This window comes from Musca autumnalis, unplaced genomic scaffold (assembly GCF_047663935.1).
Source record: "Musca autumnalis isolate F117 unplaced genomic scaffold, ASM4766393v1 scaffold_3, whole genome shotgun sequence".
NCBI classification, from domain to species: Eukaryota; Metazoa; Arthropoda; class Insecta; order Diptera; family Muscidae; genus Musca; species Musca autumnalis.
Window position 1 is genome coordinate 102,169,050 of NW_027411866.1, and position 20,995 is coordinate 102,190,044.

The following is a 20,995-nucleotide window of genomic DNA, read 5'->3' on the forward strand; positions in this document are numbered from 1 at the left end:
TAAAAATATAAAAAGGAATGAAATCGCTATCATTAACCAATTCTTACCAATCGCAGTTTTAATGAAAGAAACTGAAGTGGATACTTTTGACTGTGATTCACTGTATATTTGAGATTTTAAGGATAGAATAGTTCTAAATTAATAAATATGAAAATGAAATATGCTAAATTGAAAAATTGCGGCTAAATACAAAAAAAAAAAATAATGCTACATTTAGCTGCAAAAATTCTAAAATGGTCACATTGCTTTCAATTGGGTACTTTTTACTTGCAATGTTACATATCGTACAGGCATACAAATTTATGAGAAGAAAAATAGAATGTCAACTTTTCAATCTATAACCAAAATCGACTTCGATTTCAGCTTTGGAAATCTAATCGATTTATCGAAAGTCGACTTAAGTATCCCTATGGCCATGTGGACTGATTGAAGTAAATAATTTTTTAATTCCTACAATTCCTGTGAGAAAAGATGTCGGTGCAGAAAAGAAAACGTATTTCAAAGAAAAATAAATCAGCTTGGAGGAAAACTGATATTCAGGATGTTGAGGAATATCTGGAAGAACAACGGCAGGAGGAAAGAATTGGGTAAGTTGGTGAAAATGTTCAATAAACAACCACAAACAAGATGCATATTTTCATATTTTTTCTTTCCCTGCAGATCATTCACCGAAAAGAAAGATGAGGAATTATTTAAAATTGATGTGACACCAGCCGACGCCAAAAAGCCCACAGTTCTTACTGAGAAACAAAAGAGAAAACTAAATGCCAAGAAACCGTTACGTTCTTGGCAGGCATTAGAGAACACATCCAAGGTACAAGATCCCATTGTGAAGAGGTAAGGTGTTGGTAATACTTTTTATGAAATAATACTGGAAGGTTTTTTTAACTCCTAAGGAATATTATCAAACAAAAGAAAGCTGGGCGCAATATAGAAGAAGAAGTTGTAAATCCCACAAAACCCAGACATAAACAAGCTAATGAAGATCGTTTAAAAACATATGCCAAAGTGGAAGAGAAAATCAAAAAATTGGCAACGAAAATTCCCGATACCAATAAAGATATTTGGATGGAAGAAGATTTTCGTGATAAAGTCCCTGGACTTAAGGATGAAAAAGGATGGATATCAGAGGAATTGGCCAAATATAATGCCCAAAAATTGGGTATACCTGTTTACAAAGTTCATGATAGTATAAGGCATAAGACTACCAAAGCCAAGTAAGTAAAACTTCAAAAAATTTCATATCTCAGTAACACAACCTACAGCCAAAACGTTTTATCTTGCTAAGGTACAGAAGTATTCACATCTTGTGAAAATGGTCTACTGGAGTCATGATGTGGCATGCAGTTGCATCTCATCGTTCAGACAGTTTCTTTTTATTTTGTTGTACTCATATTATGGGACAATACCTGGCCCTAGTGCTGGCGTTTAGTGACTTGCGGACTTTGTTCGTACTTTCTAACTTCCCGCTTGGGCGATGGGCTAGATCGGCATCGGAAACTCGTCGATTCTCAGCGTTACAGTAACTAGTTCCACTTCTGACCCCTCACAGTGCAATCAACTGTAAATTTTAACATGGGGATGTCATAGGAGGTAACCAATTGACACTCTATGCATTACCTGTAGGTGGTATTGTACTAGTTCCAGGTTTACAGTCATATACCAGTTTATTTATAAAAAAAATGGTGGGAAATAGTCACAACTGACGCTTCGTCGTTTACTTGTGGATATATAGGTGTCAATTGGTTCCCTTCGCATTACTTATGGGTCAATTGTGAACTAGTACCACTTACCTTTAGTATAGGACTATTTAAATTGCGACAATTGGAATTGCTAGCGGGTAGAGAGAATAAGATGGCGATTTGCATATTTCCTTCGTATTCCATTTTTATACCAGAACAATATGTACGAAGATATTCAGTCCATCAACACTAGCTTCTGTTATTGGATGATTCATTTATATTAAAGTTATGAAGAAAATGTAAATGTGAATTATTTATACTACTCGTCGTTTAAGTTAAGTTAATTAAGTCGCAACTGACGCCTCCTCGTTTACTTGGGGATAAAAAGGTGACAATTGGTTCCCTTCGCATTACTTAGGGGCCAATATTTGTACTAGTACTGATTAGAACTAGTTCTGGACTACTTGAATTGCGACAATTGGAATTTTCGTCGCAAGCGGGTTGTTACAAGTAGTTGCGACGTTCATTTACGGCTTATACATCGAGTCGAATATGTGCTCGTGGGTGGTCTGAGTTGTAGATTCTCATCGTAGAGGTCCACGTGGTAAGCTGTATGGACGTAGATATGAAGAATTATTAATGTTCATTGTGGGAGATGTCTCACTATCACTACCCCGTCCTGTTATAAGTGGAAAAGTGGATGTCACGTTTGATTTAATATAAGTGTGTGGCTGACTTCTGAAACGTCATCAGACGTTTGGATTAATTCTGTATCACTGCGATATGGAAATCAGCCTATTATACATACATATGTTCCCACAACATCCCGAAGGGACAAAGGAGACTTCTCTCATATCAATGATTGCACGCCGATTCTCATTGAGCCAATTGATATGAGTAAGTCTTCCTTGTTCCCCTGGGAAAGTTGTGTTTTTACATATTTTAGTTTAAAATTTTTAGATTTTTTGTTCTTATTTTGGCTTCTGCCTCTATATTTATAACAAGGCAAGATCGGGAAATTCAGAAGTCTCCAACAGGTGTACATTTATAATTGGGATAATCACCTGCTAGACCAACTAGATCGGAGATTGGTTGCCATGAACAAGGTCTAGCAAAATGTCACACTTCTAATTGTGGTTAGAAATTTCTTTTTCGTTATGCAAAACTTGATCTTTTCAATATGTTCTGCTTGCGCTATACCTATCGGAATATTAGAAAATTTGTAATTTTCTGAAGTGATGATGCTGTTGTACAAGCCCTTTTCTTGTTAACGAGATTTGACAAGAGAGGTCTAATGAAATTTTGCTTTAGAAAAATTATTTTATGTCTTCCCTAAAAACTACTCTTTTATTACAGGAAATTCGAACCACCTCATCCAGGTACAAGTTACAATCCATCATTGGAGGATCATCAAAAGCTCATAGCTGATATTGTTGATAAAGAAGAAAAAATCATAAAGGAGGAGCAACATTTGAAACGTGTTACCACACAAATGTTCCGCAAAGTTACAGCTGAAGAAAGGGAACAGCAACATTTAAAGGAAATGAGTGCAGGCATCGATGATGATGATGAGGAAGAAGACGGCGAGGAAGATAGTGGTAACGAAGAAAACGATGGTGATGAAAATAATAAATCCAATAAGAAATCTGGTAAAAAGTCTAAAAATAAGAAAGAAAATAATGAGGATGATACGGCATATACCACATTAAATCCTCCTGTAGAAAATAAAAAGAAAAGTAAAGCTGCCCGCAACAGAGAACTTCGTCAAAAAGAATTACAAAAGAAGTTGGCTGAAAAGAGGGCATTGAAGAAACAAATTGCCGATTTGAATCGTATCAAATCAATTAAATCTGAAGTTCTCGCTGAAGAAGAAGAACTCAAAAAGTTGATGAAACGTCGTAAGAAGGCTGAATTTAAAAAGAAATTTGAAACAAAACGTTTGGGACGTTTGAAATTTAATGAACCCGATCAAGATGTTAATATGCCCGATGAATTATCTGGCAATGTACGTAATATACAGACGGGTACAAGCCTATTAATTGATCGTTTCAAGAACTTCCAGAAACGTAACATCCTGCCGGTCAGTGTCGCCACAGGTAAACAGAAGAAACCTAAGGTTAAACGTTTCCCACGCAGTTCTCATAAGGAGGCGGGCGTTTCCTACCAAATGTTACGTGACAAACGTATGGCTGAAAAGAAAGCCGCTCAACAAGCAGCAAAACTATAGAATAGAACATTAAATAATGTTTTTATTTTCATATCGTATAGAGAATTATCCTACCCATTTTATTAGTTTAAGCTAAATACATATTTTGTAAATAAAATTTTACATTTTTGTTTTTTGTTAATATTTTCGCTAGTAAATTAAACTCGGTTACCAACAAAAAATACATTGCATTTATGAACACATGCCAATGTAAAAATGGAAAAAAAATCGTCAGTTGCTTTACAAATAACTGAAAATATGCAAAGTATTATGTTTCTTAGACGTCAAAAAATACGCATTTTTAAAGCAGGTAAAAGAAACGTGTGTCATTCTTATTTCTGATGCAATTAGTTGCATTTTCGAGGAGCAATGCATGAGTGTGCAACCGAAATATTTTGACGAAGTTTAAACAACACAAAGCAAATGATGATACGGAAGTCAGCCAATGTTGTGCAGCATCAATGAGAGAGACAGTGGTCTGAATATCTAACATTTTTCAAAATCTAGATAGAATGTGCAGGTCGAGGTCAAAATAGTTATTATACCAACGATACCTTTCAATATTTCCCATTTATTAGCGCGTTCCCGTACTAAACAATTTGTAAACATTTTAGAATGTTTATAACAAAAAAAAAAATCGAAAAAATAGGTTCTTTCATATAATGGATGTTGTAGCAGGTCTAATACTGCTTTTCTTAACCATAGCAACATTTTTTATTTGCTTTGTAATTATATTATCATAGCAATCATGAATACTCACGTAGGGAGCTTCTCACGAGTGAGTTGCAGCTCACTTCTCACGTCTCGACCTATCACAAATGACAAGGGAGGAGCGAAAAAAGTGAAGAAGGGTTCACAAGTTGGAAAATTGAAAATAGTGCCGCATTTTCTGAACCCTTGAAAATATAATTTGTGTTGCCATATCGTTATTTTATTTACAAATGATTTTGCAATATCTAAATAATCGTTATTTTATATAAAACACTACTATATTTTAAATTAAATTAATATTTCTAAAACAAAAAATACTTTTTATCAACAATCCACTTTAAAAATACCTGGTAATTGATAAAAAATTACTAAATGTTTGACATGTGGCAGCATTTGTAACAGCTGTTTTTTTGTTTTGGCAAATATGTAAAAATTGTTTATTTACGCCCGAAGAATTTCTGCAATTTACAAAAAGTGATCAAACATCGTTTAAAGGTCATTAAATGGCAAAAAGAAATGAAAATGTTTAATATTGCATTTTGGATGATGGCCGAAACGACAAACGCTGAGGAATACAAAGAAAATCAAGCAAAATTTTGTGGAAGTTGTTCCATGCGATGCCAATATCTCACTGGATCTTTTGTATTAGTTCAAATGAAGTTGTGAAAGATCCCATCGTCAGCATTTGAAGGAATTTCAAGAATTGTAAATAAATACAATACGGAAACATCCGATCTTTTCACCAGCATTAGGACTAATTTTATGAAAGCTAAGTACAATTCAATTAAATCCCTTTCTTCAACATTTAAACCAATTTCATAATGTTATCTTTTTGTTATGTTTTTAATTATAGTATTTTTATATTTAACTTTATGAATTTAATCCTTCATATTTTGACTCCTTCTTGATGCCATCCAAAATGATTTGGATCTTTTGGTGGTAACGGTCTTGTAAAAAGAATGGGCGAAGGTGGTAAAAAGGTGACATTTCACTTGCACTCATGCTTAAATAGCAACTTTGGCATCGAATATTTTGCTGGGAACCTTAGCGAACAAAGAACAATTCAAAGGCACTTACGATATGTCACTCGAGTTGCCGCAAAGTTTGTAAGTACCTACATACATATGTACATTAATATGCACATGTTCTATCGAGCAACAACAATTGCAGAAAGGGGTTGCTCCTGATTGGGTCCTCTCCCATTCTTGTTGCCATCCTATGATTCTGAACCGCTTCCCATATCTGAAAAATATTGGCCAACTTCAACTCCGCCTCCAAATTACGCCAAACCTTGCTTCATTAAAAGAAGGATGAACATGTACAGTTGCCAAAAGAATTTCTAAGGGGTCGATCATCGATAACAATTATCGTTGAGTGGCGTTGCCAGTTGTCAAAATTGATCCACGTATGGCAACTCTCAACTGAAGTTGCGAATCTCAGTTGACGAAGCGGCTATTTTTCAGCAACCACCAATTTTCAGTTGCAGTGAACATTTTCGAAGAAACAAGAAGTAAAATAGAAGGAAAAATAAACATTTTGTTAACAATTATTGATTAATTAATTTTGTGTATCAATATGGTGAAAATAACGACAAAGCAGCAGTTCCAAATATTAATTGATAAACTGAGTGAAAATTCAAACTTAGCCCGAGGAGTTCGGGAGTTTTGGTGAAACCAAAGCCACAGCGGATGAAGCGTGGAGGTCTATTTCGGACAGTTTAAAGCAAAGTTGAAAAAGAAAATGCCTCAAAATAAAATTGTTATGTTCTTACGGAGGTGGTCGATTGAATGAAAGACGATGTTTAAACATAACAATCAATTCATTTATTGAATAAGACTTTAAGTTGTTTTATGAGTTGAAATAAAGTATTAATTATGAAGAACAATGAAATATGACGAAATATGTACAGATGAGATGTCTATTAATTGGTGGTTGCAAAGTAACTAACTGACTGTGTACTGACAATGAGTAGAGAGAGATAATAACTTAAAACTACTGATGCATGCAACACTGCTATGATGCTGCCAGATTGTTGCATTTTATGTGGTAGTACTAGGGTTACCCTAATATCTCCCCTTTTAAGTTTGAACCTGGGTTCTGGATATTACTTCAACTGGTTGTCTTCTGTGGGTGATTCTGGTTGATATGCTGTAGAATCTGTATACGGCAATTTAATGTTGAATTCTCGAAGTAATATGTCCAAAGGTGATAATTTTTTTGATGAAGCAGAAGTATCGCCTATTTTTGTTTGAAGTTGATCTGCATGTACCTTGATGCGACTTCCGTGTTTGGAATTATACTGACTTTCCTTTTTCTGATTTCTGTCCATGACTGATGAACATAGATTTTTATGAACGTTGAATACGTTGTGAGTTTTTCTTCTTGAAGATGCTTTTGCGGTCGCTCCTTCCTCTTCCCTTTTTTTGAGTGCTGTTTTGACTTGCCTATTTGGGCTGGGATGAAAGTGAGCATTGAGTACTTGATAAACATTGTTAAATGACTTAGTCCCTGTGAACTTAATCTGATGACACCATTTTGCTATTGGAATATCCCATAGATTAAATTTCTCAATCCAATCTATGCCTAGGACATTTAATGATTCCAAATTTGAAATGTAACAATCCACAATTTTTGATTTTCCTGCAACTGACACTTCTATTGGAAAAAGTTTTGCAAAAAATGTGAGTTTATTGCCACCTGCATCTTCGGCGGTGTCTGTGGTTTCAAATGCATCCGGCTTTCCGATTCTTTTCCACGTTGATTTGGAAATTATGGTAATGTCTGATGCCGTGTCCAACTGTAGTTTCACTTGCTTTGAATTAATACTCACTGTAGCATATTTTCTTGCCTGCTTGATTTTGACTGGATCTGTTGTAGATACTGTTTTTGTGCTGAATTTTGTTTTGTTGGTGTTAAAATTCTGATGACTCACATTGTTCTGTTCTGAGTTTTGATCATGATTGGTTTTGCTTTGTTGATGTTTGTCGTTGTTGTGTTTTGATTTGCTCTGCCTGTGCATGCTGTTGCAAAAACCATCTTTGTGACCAATCTGTTGACACTTGGTACACTTGTGCTTGGAGTAGGGGCAATGTTTTGCATAATGCATATCTCCACAATACCAACATGCTGTTTTTGGTATCTTTTGTTTTTGTTGAGGCTTACCAATTTTGTTGCACTGTTTTTGGCTTCCCTCAATTAGTGCTGTGTCACTTTTCAAATCCAAAATGCTTTGTGTTTCATCAACAAGCTTTTCTAAGTTGACTACTTCCTTACTTTCATTAAGATGCCTTAATAAACGGATTCTGATGTCACTGTCTTGTGATGATTTAAGACCAAGTATGAAAATTAAACACTTGAACTGGTCTGTAGTTAAGTCATCCAGTTTAAAAAGTTCACACTGAAGATTGACACGACTAGCGTATTCTTTAAAATCTTCATTTTCCATCTTTGTGATTTGGAGACACTTGTATCGTAGACTTACTTGTGTTTCTGTTCTGCCAAATAGTCTTGTAAGATGCTTGATTGTGTCTGCCAATGAAAGTTCTTGAGGTTGTTTTGGTAACACGAAATTCTTAAATCGTTCATGAATGTGATTGGACATTTTTCTCCACAAAAGTCCTACTTTGTCTGCATCGTCCAGTGCACTTGCTTCCCTTTCGAAGATGTGTTTGAAACGATTGTACCACGATTCAAATAATAAACCACTGTCAGGCTCATAATGAAAATCCGTCATGGAATTAGCTAAAGATTCCATGAGGTGGGCTTTTGCCACTGATGATTCACCTGGAATTGATGATGAAACTGTGTTTGCACCTTGTTGTCCAGCTATGATTTGTGTGAGTTTATTTAGTAATTCCTGTTGTTGCGCAAATTGTTCCTGCTGCTTAGCTATTTGCTCTTGCTGCTTTGCCAGTAATTTCACAATATTCGCTTGTTCCGACATGTCTAGATTTTTCTGGTTTCTGTGTTTTCAGCCGTTACAATTTTGTTAGAGACGCTGCCGTCGTATGTCTGTATGTGTGCGCTGCAAAAATGATGAAATTTCCCACGTTGCTATGGTGTGTGTGTTGAGCTGAAAAAAAAATTTCTGTATGTGTGAGACTGCAAACTGTTGTTTGTGTGAGTGTTGATCGCTGAAGATTTCTTGAAAATTCTTGTTAGAATATTCCTGATGAACTTGCGCCTGTGCGTTTTGATGTTTTCCTTGAAAATCTTCCTGCCACAACTTTTATTGTGTGCGATGTCTTGATGTTATTACGCAGCCTTGTTGAAAGTTCTGATGAAATTGTGAAATTCCTTTTGTTACTGAGTGCTGTTTTCAATTCACAATCCTCGTCGCCAAATTGTTAGCGAGAATGATACATATTTGTTCCAAAATCCTCGTCGCCAAATTGTTATGTTCTTACGGAGGTGGTCGATTGAATGAAAGACGATGTTTAAACATAACAATCAATTCATTTATTGAATAAAACTTTAAGTTGTTTTATGAGTTGAAATAAAGTATTAATTATGAAGAACAATGAAATATGACGAAATATGTACAGATGAGATGTCTATTAATTGGTGGTTGCAAAGTAACTAACTGACTGTGTACTGACAATGAGTAGAGAGAGATAATAACTTAAAACTACTGATGCATGCAACACTGCTATGATGCTGCCAGATTGTTGCATTTTATGTGGTAGTACTAGGGTTACCCTAATAAAAATAAACTTCAACGACACTGGTGGTGGTCCATCACAATAAGTGAATTTATCCGCCTTTGGACCGGACAGCAGCAAATCTTTTGCAAATGAATTTGGTGACAAATACAGTAAGTTCAGTTTAAGTACAAATGATGAACATCCTCCATCTATATAGCCAACTACACCAGGGAATTTCGTTTTTGAATAAAAATGGTTTTTATTTTGCCTTTTTTTCCTCCTCTGTCAACTTCGAAACGATTCAATTTTGGCACAATTTGTCCTCTATCAAGTGGACAACTTCCTTCAATACTCTCGACAATGTAGATTGAGCCATGCATTTGTTGAAATCATTGCCATGGGACTTTTGGAAACTTCCGTCCTCCAAGAATCGCAACACTGCGCACACTCTTAAAAGGGGGGTATTGCTGTTGATCTGTAACTTACTTTGAAGTCATCCTTTAACGTTTCCACAACGTAAACTACGGCATCCTTTGGCAATCGAAAATACGCCTTAAACCTGAAATAATTTACTGATTATACAGATCTTTCCACATGATCATCAGCTTAGAGTGCAGATGGCAATTCCAATGGATTCGACTTGTCCCTCAAATTTCTTCTAATAGATGCAATGTCCTGTACATTTTCTTCATCATCAAAAAATAATTCCACCTAACGTATAATTTTTTGGAACAGCAAACAAAACTTGACGATCCGAAGATTCAATGGGCAGGTTATATTCCAATCTTGGGTTGTTTTCCAAATTTGCTCGAAAACTCAGCCAAAATATTAAAATATTGTCCAGAATACACAAAAGAGTTTTCCAAAGCGCAATTATTTTTAAAATGTTTTTTTTTTTTCGCGAATAGAGGTCACAAGTTTGAAAAAACACTGATCGATAACATGTTTATCGACCACCCAGTTGAGTTGACATTAATGGTACAACATTTCGTCTCAGTCGCGCAGACAACTGACAACGCAACTCAAGTTTAGTGGCAATACAAGATAGACCCATAATTGTTTTTTATTTGTTACTTTCAACGTAAAACACAAATAAATGCAATTAATTATCATTACAAATGCAAAATATTCGTTTTCGTAGATTTTTTCTATAAAAAATTTCCATATTTACATTGTTTTGTTCAACTCACCTTGAATTCTGTAGTGAGAGAAAATTGCCTCACATTCTCACTTTTTTGACATTAATGGTAGCTACTTTTCTCACGATGATGTCCCTTATGATGTTTATAATAAGGGAGGAGGCGAGAGTGAGAAAACTCACGGTGAGATGATGTTTATGATTGGGCTGTATAATTTTGAGGTCAAAATTTTTCTAATTTTTCGATCCACCCAAACTCCAGAACACATTTCTTTACTTTTTAGTTTATTTACACTAAGAAAAAATTTGGAACTAATTGAATTCAATAATTTATGAACAATTTAACGTACTCTTATAGTATATTCATCCAGATGGATTTCCACTTCTTGACAATCGTTATCATCCTCAGCATCATTTTCAGATTTAAGATGTAACAGTGAATTTGGTACTAACATTTGATCGCCGTCATTACTGTTATTATCATCATCATAATCCTCCGCTATGTCTTCGTTATCACTTTTGTGGTGCTGGACTCCGCCGCCATCACTATCCTGTTGAGGACCGTTAATAAATTCAGATGTTAAAATAGAATCCATTGTGTTCAGTTGTTCATTATCTGTTTCAACTGTATCACCATCATCATCCTCTTCCTCCATTGTCAATTCATATGTGGTTACATCTCCAACATTACTGTGATACGTGTCCATGTGTGTCTGTAAATATGCCTTTTTGGTAAATCCTTTTGGACAATGATTACATTTGAATTTCTTCTCCCCGGTATGCGTTCTCAGATGGACAGATAATACATGAGGATAGGCAAAGGATTTGCCACAGGTTGTACAAACATATGGTCTTTCACCAGTGTGTGTACGTTCGTGTTTTATGCGGGAACCATAATCGGAAAAACGTCGATCACAATATTGGCAGGCGTAGGGCTTCTGACCGGTGTGTACTCTCATATGTCGACGGAGTTCAACGTTGGAGACAAACGCCTTAGAACACATTTCGCAGGGAAAAGGTTTATCATCGTAATGACGACGCATATGAGCCTTGAGGGCGTGTTGAAAACGATAAGAATTTCCACAGATTTCACATATTTTTGGAGCTTTGGCTGCTCCCGAATTTGCCTTGCGTTTACGTGAAGGATTTGTTTTCTCTGAATCATCATCATTGATTGGGTTTGCATTATCGTCGGAATCGAAATTTGGACTTGACACCTGTTGATGGGAATCATTTGACGGTATAAATTGCTGGTTATCTCTCCGTCTTACAGGCTTTGCAGTTTTTATAACTTCAGATACTTCCGATCCTTTTTCCTCATTTTGTGGTTTAGCCCGAGTTACAGTTCGTGTTGTAATTCCTTTGGTTATATTTGAAACCAATAACTTTGTGTCCGGTCGAGGAGGGTTCACTATCAATTTTTTGGATGCTATTGTTGAAATTCCTTTGCCCGTGTTGATGATTCGTGGTTGCTTTGTTTTAGCGATTCTACCGATTCTCTTCAATTCAGTGTTGCCATCCGACATTTGTTCATCTGTTAAATATTCTACAAGTTCTTGGACTTCTTGGCCTGTTGTTTCATCCACTGACTGATAGTCTTCGGTATCTTCTTGTGTAATACATTGTCTCAATTCCACGAATTTGCTTTTTGTTTCGTTTTCTGGTGTAACCAACTCTTCGGCGGCATCCACATCTATAGGTTCAAGATTGATTGATTGATTCTCCTCGTTGGCTTCCATCACTGAAGTTTCTTGTTGTTGTTTTGGATGCTCCTCATCAATTAACTCTTTTATTGTCATTTCAAATGTTTGTTGTTCAGTTGTTTCTGCACTTTCTGATGGCTCCTTTTCCTTCTCTTGATTTTCTGCAATCTTCTTTTCCCTACATTGTTCTTGTAACACAATGGGTTTTAGGATACTTTGAAAGACGGCCACAGCAGTTTGGCAATTTTTGTGAAATCTCCATGCAGCTCTAAGATCCTTTAAACAGCCATCACATATTTTATCGGGTAAATGCTCATTTTTTGAGTCGACGTTTAACTTGGATAATGTGGAAATTTTATGGGCTATTTGAATGCCGTTCTCGTCCGACTCTTCCTGAAATATGCTATGCATTTCGATTTCGGCTGAATGATGCAAACACACCAGGCATACTACATCCAAGTTGATCACCACACACATCTTAACAACAGATTACTTCTATGGAACGTTTTGAGGAACATTAACTTTCCACAGGATGGATTAATGGATTTTTTTTAATACACTCCTTGTGAACAAAAATAAAAAAACAAACGATATAGTTCTAAAAAACTGTTCCATCAAAAGAACGAATGGAACTATTTCCAGCTCATTCGTTTACATCGTTCATTTAGTTCCGTCACCATCCAAAAACATTTCAAAATCTAACATTGTTGGTTGGTCTGTTCCTTTACTTTTGAAAGTGGTAAAACCGGCAAAAGTAGCAAAAGTTGTAAACTGCTCCCATATGAATTGTATGGTGTCTGAAGTAAAGGAACGCTTTTCGAGTAAAAAGTGGTAAAACTTGAAGATTCTTGCACGTAAAGGAACAGAGCTAATGTTGACGCTTTTATACTAGCTTATGCTTGGTTTACATTAGGTGTCGTTTCGTGATTTCGAAGGCGTTTCGTGATTTCCCGCGGAATCAAGCAAAATTTATCTTGATTTCGCATACAAAAATGAAATCATCTAATTTCGTGATTTCAGCGAAATCAAAATGGAAATCACAGTACTCGTGTAGTTGTGTAGTTGCAACATTTTTCACGTATCACACTAAAGGGCTGTTTACACCATCTATCAATGTCGTATGAGATGTCAAATTTTCTACCTGCGAATGTTGTACACATAGTGTGACCACCATGAAAATTTTCATCTATCAAATGATTTGGCAACTCATATGTAAATTTTTCATTTAGGGAGCGCTCTATTTGGTACGGCATTCTCGTATGTAAACATAAATTTATCAGCTGTTTTCTGGCATTCTCAAAAACAAACTGAAAAACAAAATCTTTTAAAGAAGAAAATGGAAAGTTATGCATATTTAAATATTTAGAAAAGTAAATAAATGGTGTTTATAATGTTATTTTCAGATCGATTGGTCGAAAGAAGCAGTCTTGGATATGATTGCTTTGTGGCAAAAACATGAACGCCTCTATAACCCCAAAAACCTATTCTACCACAACAAACATGTTAGATATTCATTTTCCTTCAACCAAAATTAAAATTTGCAACTCAACAATAAATATAAACAATGACAAAAACAGCTGTTTTTATATTTATAGGTTATGTCATACGAAAATAACACTTGTAGGTATGAACGCGCAAATTTAAAGTTGTATGGATGACGTCAATTTTGACAAACATAGAGAATGTCGAATGGGTGAAAGAAATGATAGCTCATATGACATTGATAGATGGTGTAAACAGCCCTTAAACAATGTAGATGGTATATTTCTGCAACAATTCTAGCATACAAATTTATAAACAATTTATAAACAATAAAAAAAATTTAAATTACTTTGTTACAATGCTATTTTTCATTGTGTTCCCGTATTTTTTAATGGTAATGTTAGAAAACACGCGAATTGTCAAACATTGCTTTTCCATAAAATTTTTTTAAAAAATCACGGGAACGGAAAAATGACGGATATTGCAAAAACTCTAGCAGAAATTTCAAAATCAACGTAACAGCGTATTCAGATGACAATAAATATGCGGCTTGTTCCTTCTAGGCCAAATTTGTATAAAAGAAAAAAACAGGAGAAGAGGGCGTTACTCAGCGCTGTTTTTGTTTACAGAGAAGTGCTAGATTTCGAGGTACGCTAACGCATTTGTAGCACTAAACAGGAAAACTACTGCAAGTAGTAATATTTTGCAGGTTCTGAACACACCTTTTAACTATCAAAATTAATTATTATGATCTCTCAATGATAAAATCATTTTTTATATTTTCATTTGTTAGTATTATAGCACGTTTATATATAACCAGATTTAACTAACCCACTGGGTTTCCAATGTCAATTTCATTGCTTATATTTAAAAAAAATCCTCATAAAGAGGTTTAACCCTGCAAAAAGCTATAATATAAACACGGTTTTATACACAATTAATACGATATATAGATCATTTTCGAAATGAGGCAGTAAAGTTCAATACTGTTGTATATTTTTGATGACTAAATCTATTAACAACAACTTGCTTTGAAAATTCTTGTTCGATCAGCTGCCTTGATTATTGTGATATGTTTGAAAAAAAAAATAAGTGGTGATTTCAGGATTCCGTAAAATCCAGCGGATTTTGTAGCGTAAGTGTAAACTTGGCATTACTAGGCGTTTACACAAGACATGTATTCATGTATTGATTGTCAAAAACCCAAAACTTGCCTCTGTGACGTAGGCGTCCAGACAACTGCAAAAACAGTTGTAAAATTTTGAATGAAAATCATAGATTTCTTTTTGTTTTCCGTTCTCATATTTTGTTTTTGTATCTATTCTTTTGTTTTCAACACATTTGAATTATCATCTCACTTCTTATTTATTTATTTATATAATTTACCTTATATAAATATAAGATAAATTGGGAGAATAGCATAAGCAACTTAGGCCATCAGCTATCCAAATTTAGTTACAGAGTATTTTTGGTATAATGATTATAGTACATATCATGGTACAATGAATGGTCTGTTCCTTTACTTTAAAAAATGGTAACAGTGGCAAAAAATGGTGTTGGTGTTGACGCTTTTATACTAGCTTATGCTTGGTTTACATTAGGCGTCGTTTCGTGATTTCGAAGGCGTTTCGTGATTTCCCGCGGAATCAAGCAAAATTTATCTTGATTTCGCATACAAAAATGAAATCATCTAATTTCGTGATTTCAGCGAAATCAACATGGAAATCACAGTACTCGTGTAGTTGCAACATTTTTCACGTATCACAATAAACAATGTAGATGGTATATTGCTGCAACAATTCTAGTATACAAATTTATAAACAATTGAAAAAATTTTAAATTACTTTGTTACAATGCTATTTTTCATTGTGTTCCCGTATTTTTTAATGGTAATATTAGAAAACACGCGAATTGTCAAACATTGCTTTTCCATACAATTTTTTTAAAAAAACACGGGAACGGAAAAATGGCGGATATTGCAAAAACTCTAGCAGAAATTTCAAAATCAACGTAATATTTAGTTTACATTCGGCGACGTTTCGTGATTTCGAAGGCGTTTCGTGATTTCGCGCGGAATCAAGCTAAATTTATCATGATTTCGCATACAAAAATGAAATCATCTCATTTCGTGATTTCAGCGAAATCAACATCAAAATCACAGTACACATGATATAAAACCCTGTTTTTGCCTAAAAAAGTACCAAAAGTTGCAACACTTTTCACGTATCACAATAAACAAGGTAGATGGTCAATTGCTGCAACAAAAAATTTTAGTATCAAAATTTGTGAACAATGTTATTTTTCATTGTGTTCCCGTACTTTTTTAATGGTAATGTTAGAAAAAAGAGCGAATTGTCAAAAATTGCTTCCCCATACAAATTTCTTAAAAAATTCGGGAACGGAAAAATGACGGAAATTGCATAAATGTCAAAATCAACGTATCAGCTATAATATAAGATGCCAATGAAAATACTTGCTGCTAGTTTCTACTAGGCCGAAATTGTATAGCAGAAAACAGGAGAGGAGGGTGTTTGTTATTCAGCGCTATTTTTGTTTAAAGAGAAGTGCAAGTCTTGCTAGATTTCGGAGTACAGGATTTGTAGCACTAAGCGGGAAAATTACTGCAAGTAGTAATATTTTGCAGGTTCTTAACACAACTTTTATCTATCAATTTTTTTTTTATTTTTTCATTTGTTAGTACTATACACAATTAATACAATATATAGACAATTTTACGATAATTTTCCAAATAAAGTTGTAAAGTTCTATATTTCTATATTTTTTATGATTAATTCAATTTACAACAACTTGTGAAAATTCATGTTCGATTAGCTGCGCATATGCATCTACCTTGATCATTGTGATATGTTTGAAATCAACAAAAAATAAGTGTAAACACCGGGTTTTATTTCAGGATTTCGTGAAATCCAGTGGATTTTGGAGCGCTAGTGTAAACTTGGCATAACAGCGTATTCAGATGACAATAAATATGCGGCTTGTTCCTACTAGGCCAAATTTGTATAAAAGAAAAAAACAGGAGAAGAGGGCGTTACTCAGCGCTGTTTCTGTTTACAGAGAAGTGCTAGATTTCGAGGTACGCTAACGCATTTGTAACACTAAACAGCAAAACTACTGCAAGTAGTAATATTTTGCAGGTTCTGAACACACCTTTTAACTATCAAAATTAATTATTATGATCTCTCAATGATAAAATCATTTTTTATATTTTCATTTGTTAGTATTATAGCACGTTTATATATAACCAGATTTAACTAACCCACTGGGTTTCAAATGTCAATTTCATTGCTTATATTTAAAATAAATCCTCATAAAGAGGGTTAACCCTGCAAAAAGCTATAATATAAACACAATTAATACGATATATAGATAATTTTCGAAATGAGGCAGTAAAGTTCAATATTGTTGTACATTTTTGATGACTAAATCAATTAACAACAACTTGCTTTGAAAATTCTTGTTCGATCAGCTGCGCTTATGCATCTACCTTGATTATTGTGATATGTTGGAAAAAAATAAGTGGTGATTTCAGGATTCCGTAAAATCCAGCGGATTTTGTAGCGTAAGTGTAAAATTGGCATTACTAGGCGTTTACACAAGACATGTATTCATGTATTGATTGTCAAAAACCCAAAACTTGCCTCTGTGACGTAGGCGTCCAGACAACTGCAAAAACAGTTGTAAAATTATGAATGAAAATCATAGATTTCTTTTTGTTTTCCGTTCACATATGTATTTTGTTTTTGTATCTATTCTTTTGTTTTCAACACATTTAAATTATCATCTCACTTCTTATTTATTTATATTATTTACCTTATATAAATATAAGATAAAATAGTTACAGAGTATTTTTGGTATAATGATTATAGTACATATCATGGTACAATGAATGGTCTGTTCCTTTACTTTAAAAAATGGTAACAGTGGCAAAAAATGGTAAAAGTGGTGAACTGTAGTGGGATTCTGTAACTCATCGATAATTGTCGGTAAAATTACAATGCTTATAATTTCGATAATTAACGACATTTTTCGGTAAGTTAACGATGAATAAAAAGTAGTCGCTAGCCTCTACTGACACAAACAGTGATGCCAACTTTTTTAGTCACAATTTTGCGATTTCATTTTACCGATTTTTGTCGGTAACAGCAAAAATGAGTTACAGAATCTTACTACAGGTCTCATATAAATTGTATGCTTGTTGAAGTAAAGGAACGCTTTGCAGGTTAAAAATGGTAAGAAATGGTAACCTCAGGCACGTAAAGGAACAGAGCTGAAGTGGAGGTAGGCCAGGTATGAAAATCACTGAGAAATGTCACCCTGCAGTCATGGCTTAAAACGTCAAATGGCATGGTACAATAATAATGGTAGATGTACCTGCATAGCTATCCCGTATTACAAAAACATATGGAACTTAGAGCTTCACTTTTTATATGTTAAAAGTGCAATATAGTGTAAAAACATTTCTTTAGCTAGGCTCCAGAATATTCTCGTTGGAAAAGTGTTCCAAAAATAGCAAAAGTTCTTCCCAAACTTATGACAGTGAAAAAATGTCATTCACTTTTTTCCTACTTGACAAGTTTGGCTAATCTGACATCGTGATTGCTGGCATCCGATTTGCAGATAAATGTCAGCAGAATTTTGAAAAAAAATTTAATTTTTACATTCCCGTACTTTTGGAACAACTTTAAATTAATATCAATATTTGATAAATCGTTCATTCGTAAGTTTTGCTAAAAAAGTCGACAATTTTATTTTGCCACGCGAATACACATTTTTTGTCCTTGTTTTCAATTTTAAGATATAGTGTTACAGCAGAAGTTTTTTGTTGGAACAATTCAGCGATACATCTACTTTTATGATTGCATAATGTCAAAAACAGTACAAAATGTCAACCGTGCTTTTGACAGATTAGGCCATAAAAAGAAAAAAATTGTAATCAGCTGTAAGCTGTGGCCTACCTTTACTTTATTCTACCATGGTACATACTAAATGTGTATTTTACAATATGATATAAATCAGCCAAGATCATCCATATATGTACGTTAACGTGACTACAACAACAACAGGCGTTCTCTTTTTTTTCTCATCTGCCGTGGTTTAGCAAAGGAAAGACACTCTCAGAGAAACAAATGAACAAAATAATTTGAGCATCAATGATATAAATTCAAAAACTGCATTAACATTTTCAACTGTAGGAGTTATAAGAATATCCATTCCTTTGTTGTGTAGTATTATGTCATGTTCATACCAGCATTTGAATCACGTCGTTCGTTCTCATAATTACGTACACGAATTAACCCGTTCATACGACATGGTACACAATTCATAGCAACATGATTCATATTTTCATGGTTTTTGTTTATTGATTTTAAAGAAAGTTTCAACCAAAATGCGGGTAAAATTATTTTATATGAACTGAAAAAATATTTATCCTTCTTTCAGATATCTATTTAATATTAAATTCTATTATTTTCATTCATGTTTTCCATTTTTTCTCACAATTTTGGTGTTTTCAGTATATTTTCAATTTTTTCTATTTCAATAATTAACGAGAGAGAGACCTGCCAAACATATCTTTTTGGTATACAGACATTCCGGCAGGCATTTGATTTTTGTTTCTAAATTTGTACGCGAATTTGAAACGATGGACAAGAAATGCAACTGCAATGAAAGAGAAGACAAAATTTGCTATGATTTGAATGTATACTAGTCGTTAAACCGTTTACTTTTCATTCATATTTTGCTATTTTTCTAAAAAGTTTTGGATTTTTAATACATTTTTAATTTTTTATTTTTCCTGTCATAATTAATTTATTTCGATAAATTCTCTCATTTGTTAGAGATGGGACATATTTTATCGTCGTTCTGAGAATAATTTAAATTGAACAAAGTACACAAATCGTTGTTCGTTCTCAAAATTTTGTATGGGAAATGAAGTAATTATATCGTAATTTGGGGTCGAACAACGAATAGAGAGCGAATCACCGCTAGTCTGAACATGGCATTAGGTTGTGTTCTTGATGCAGAGACGGGCATTCAGAAAGGAAGTGACGGACGGTGCAAATATTAAGTCTGTCTGGTTACTTTCCCAGCAAGAATTGTCCAGCAAGAACTTTCTCAGAGAGTTTTTATTCTCTTTTGCTAGAAAATTGTAAAAAGTAAACAGACACCTTCCCAGCATCGATGCTCAAAATAAAAAAGAGAGTAAAGTAGTGAGAGAATCACAAGAAAGTTTGTACCAGCATTCAGTGGTTGCTAGACATGTGACCAGTAAACATGTGGCAGGTGTGCGCGGTTTTGTTCAGTGTCCCCACTAAAATTATGCGTATATCCATGCACATGTTTACTTGTCGGCTGCTCAGCGACGACTGATTGTTATTCTCACATACGTTAACGTATATGGATGATCTTGGCTGCCTTCCCAGCAAAAACCAGCAAGCAATCAGCTGACTTGCCAAAACAGAACATTTTGTCCGACAACAAAGGAAGCAAACACGTTGTATTTTATTAAAAATAAAAAAGAAAATGAAACCAAAAAGTATTTTTCCACTTTACAAATTTGTTCTCCATAAAACAATACAATTAGACTATGTTATTTCCACAATAAAATTGTTTTTAATGTTCACAAACATAACAACAATTGGTACAAATTGTTACAAATTTTAGGGTAACCAGACACAGCTATTGTTACATTTTTTACATTTATCATCAAAACTCTTGTTCAGTAGGTGTAAGTGTGTTGAAACTGTATGACCCATTCGCAATCTTGAAAAAGTTCTAATTATCCTTTTCTCCAATTTGGAATAAATCGGCAATGAATTATCGGGATTAATAATGTTGTAATGTTGGTGCGTGAAACTCTTGTACTTTTCATAAATATAAGAATTTATTTCTGATTTTATAACATTTTTTAAATCAACTTTTTCTATTAATGTATCTGCCACTAATGGGGCAGAGCATGCATATTTTGCTGCAGTATCAGCATATACATTTCCGGTGAGACCAACATGGCCAGGGATCCAAAAAAGTGTCATTTTGAGTTTGTTATCAATTAACAAATCACGTATATTATTAATAGATGCCCATTTGTTGTTTGCGATGTTGGATACAGCTTTTATAACAGATAAACTGTCCGTAAATATAATGGTTTTTGTTGCTGAATTCTTAGCGATGTTTATGGCGTGTAAGATTCCAGCTGCTTCTGCGGTAAATACCCAGCAAAAAAAAATGGAAGTGGTGCAAGTTGGAGTGAGGATTTCATTACATGCATGGATGCGCTTCCAGTGGACTAATGAAAAAGGCAATCCTTTTCCTCACATTTGGATTACATCCAACAAGCACTTTTATGTATAAACGATAAAAAATTCAATTTTCATTCAACAAATGAAATTAAAGTAATACGGCGTTTATAT

General features: G+C 34.2%; 2 protein-coding genes across 2 annotated transcripts; one reads left to right on the forward strand and one right to left on the reverse strand.

Annotated features, from left to right (window-relative positions):
• Positions 1 to 368: 368 nt before the first annotated feature.
• Positions 369 to 4,006, forward strand: LOC141397219 (ribosome biogenesis protein NOP53). The gene is made up of 4 exons (XM_073973313.1): positions 369 to 587; positions 661 to 837; positions 897 to 1,217; positions 3,039 to 4,006. Exons 1-4 carry the CDS (start codon positions 472 to 474, stop codon positions 3,907 to 3,909), a joined length of 1,485 nt encoding a protein of 494 aa, XP_073829414.1. The 5' UTR covers positions 369 to 471; the 3' UTR covers positions 3,910 to 4,006.
• A 6,642-nt stretch (positions 4,007 to 10,648) lies between these two features.
• LOC141397223 (uncharacterized) lies at positions 10,649 to 12,694 on the reverse strand. The gene is made up of 2 exons (XM_073973318.1): positions 10,731 to 12,694; positions 10,649 to 10,674 (listed from the first exon to the last, which is right to left on the reverse strand). Exons 1-2 carry the CDS (start codon positions 12,558 to 12,560, stop codon positions 10,666 to 10,668), a joined length of 1,839 nt encoding a protein of 612 aa, XP_073829419.1. The 5' UTR covers positions 12,561 to 12,694; the 3' UTR covers positions 10,649 to 10,665.
• Positions 12,695 to 20,995: the final 8,301 nt, after the last annotated feature.

Coding starts and splice junctions, on each gene's coding strand:
- LOC141397219 (XM_073973313.1), top strand. CDS start 472: ATGTCGGTGCAGAAAAGAAAACGTATTTCAAAGAAAAATAAATCAGCT. Junction 588..660: donor CGGCAGGAGGAAAGAATTGG/GTAAGTTGGTGA, acceptor CTTTCCCTGCAG/ATCATTCACCGAAAAGAAAG. Junction 838..896: donor CAAGATCCCATTGTGAAGAG/GTAAGGTGTTGG, acceptor TTAACTCCTAAG/GAATATTATCAAACAAAAGA.
- LOC141397223 (XM_073973318.1), bottom strand. CDS start 12,560: ATGTGTGTGGTGATCAACTTGGATGTAGTATGCCTGGTGTGTTTGCAT.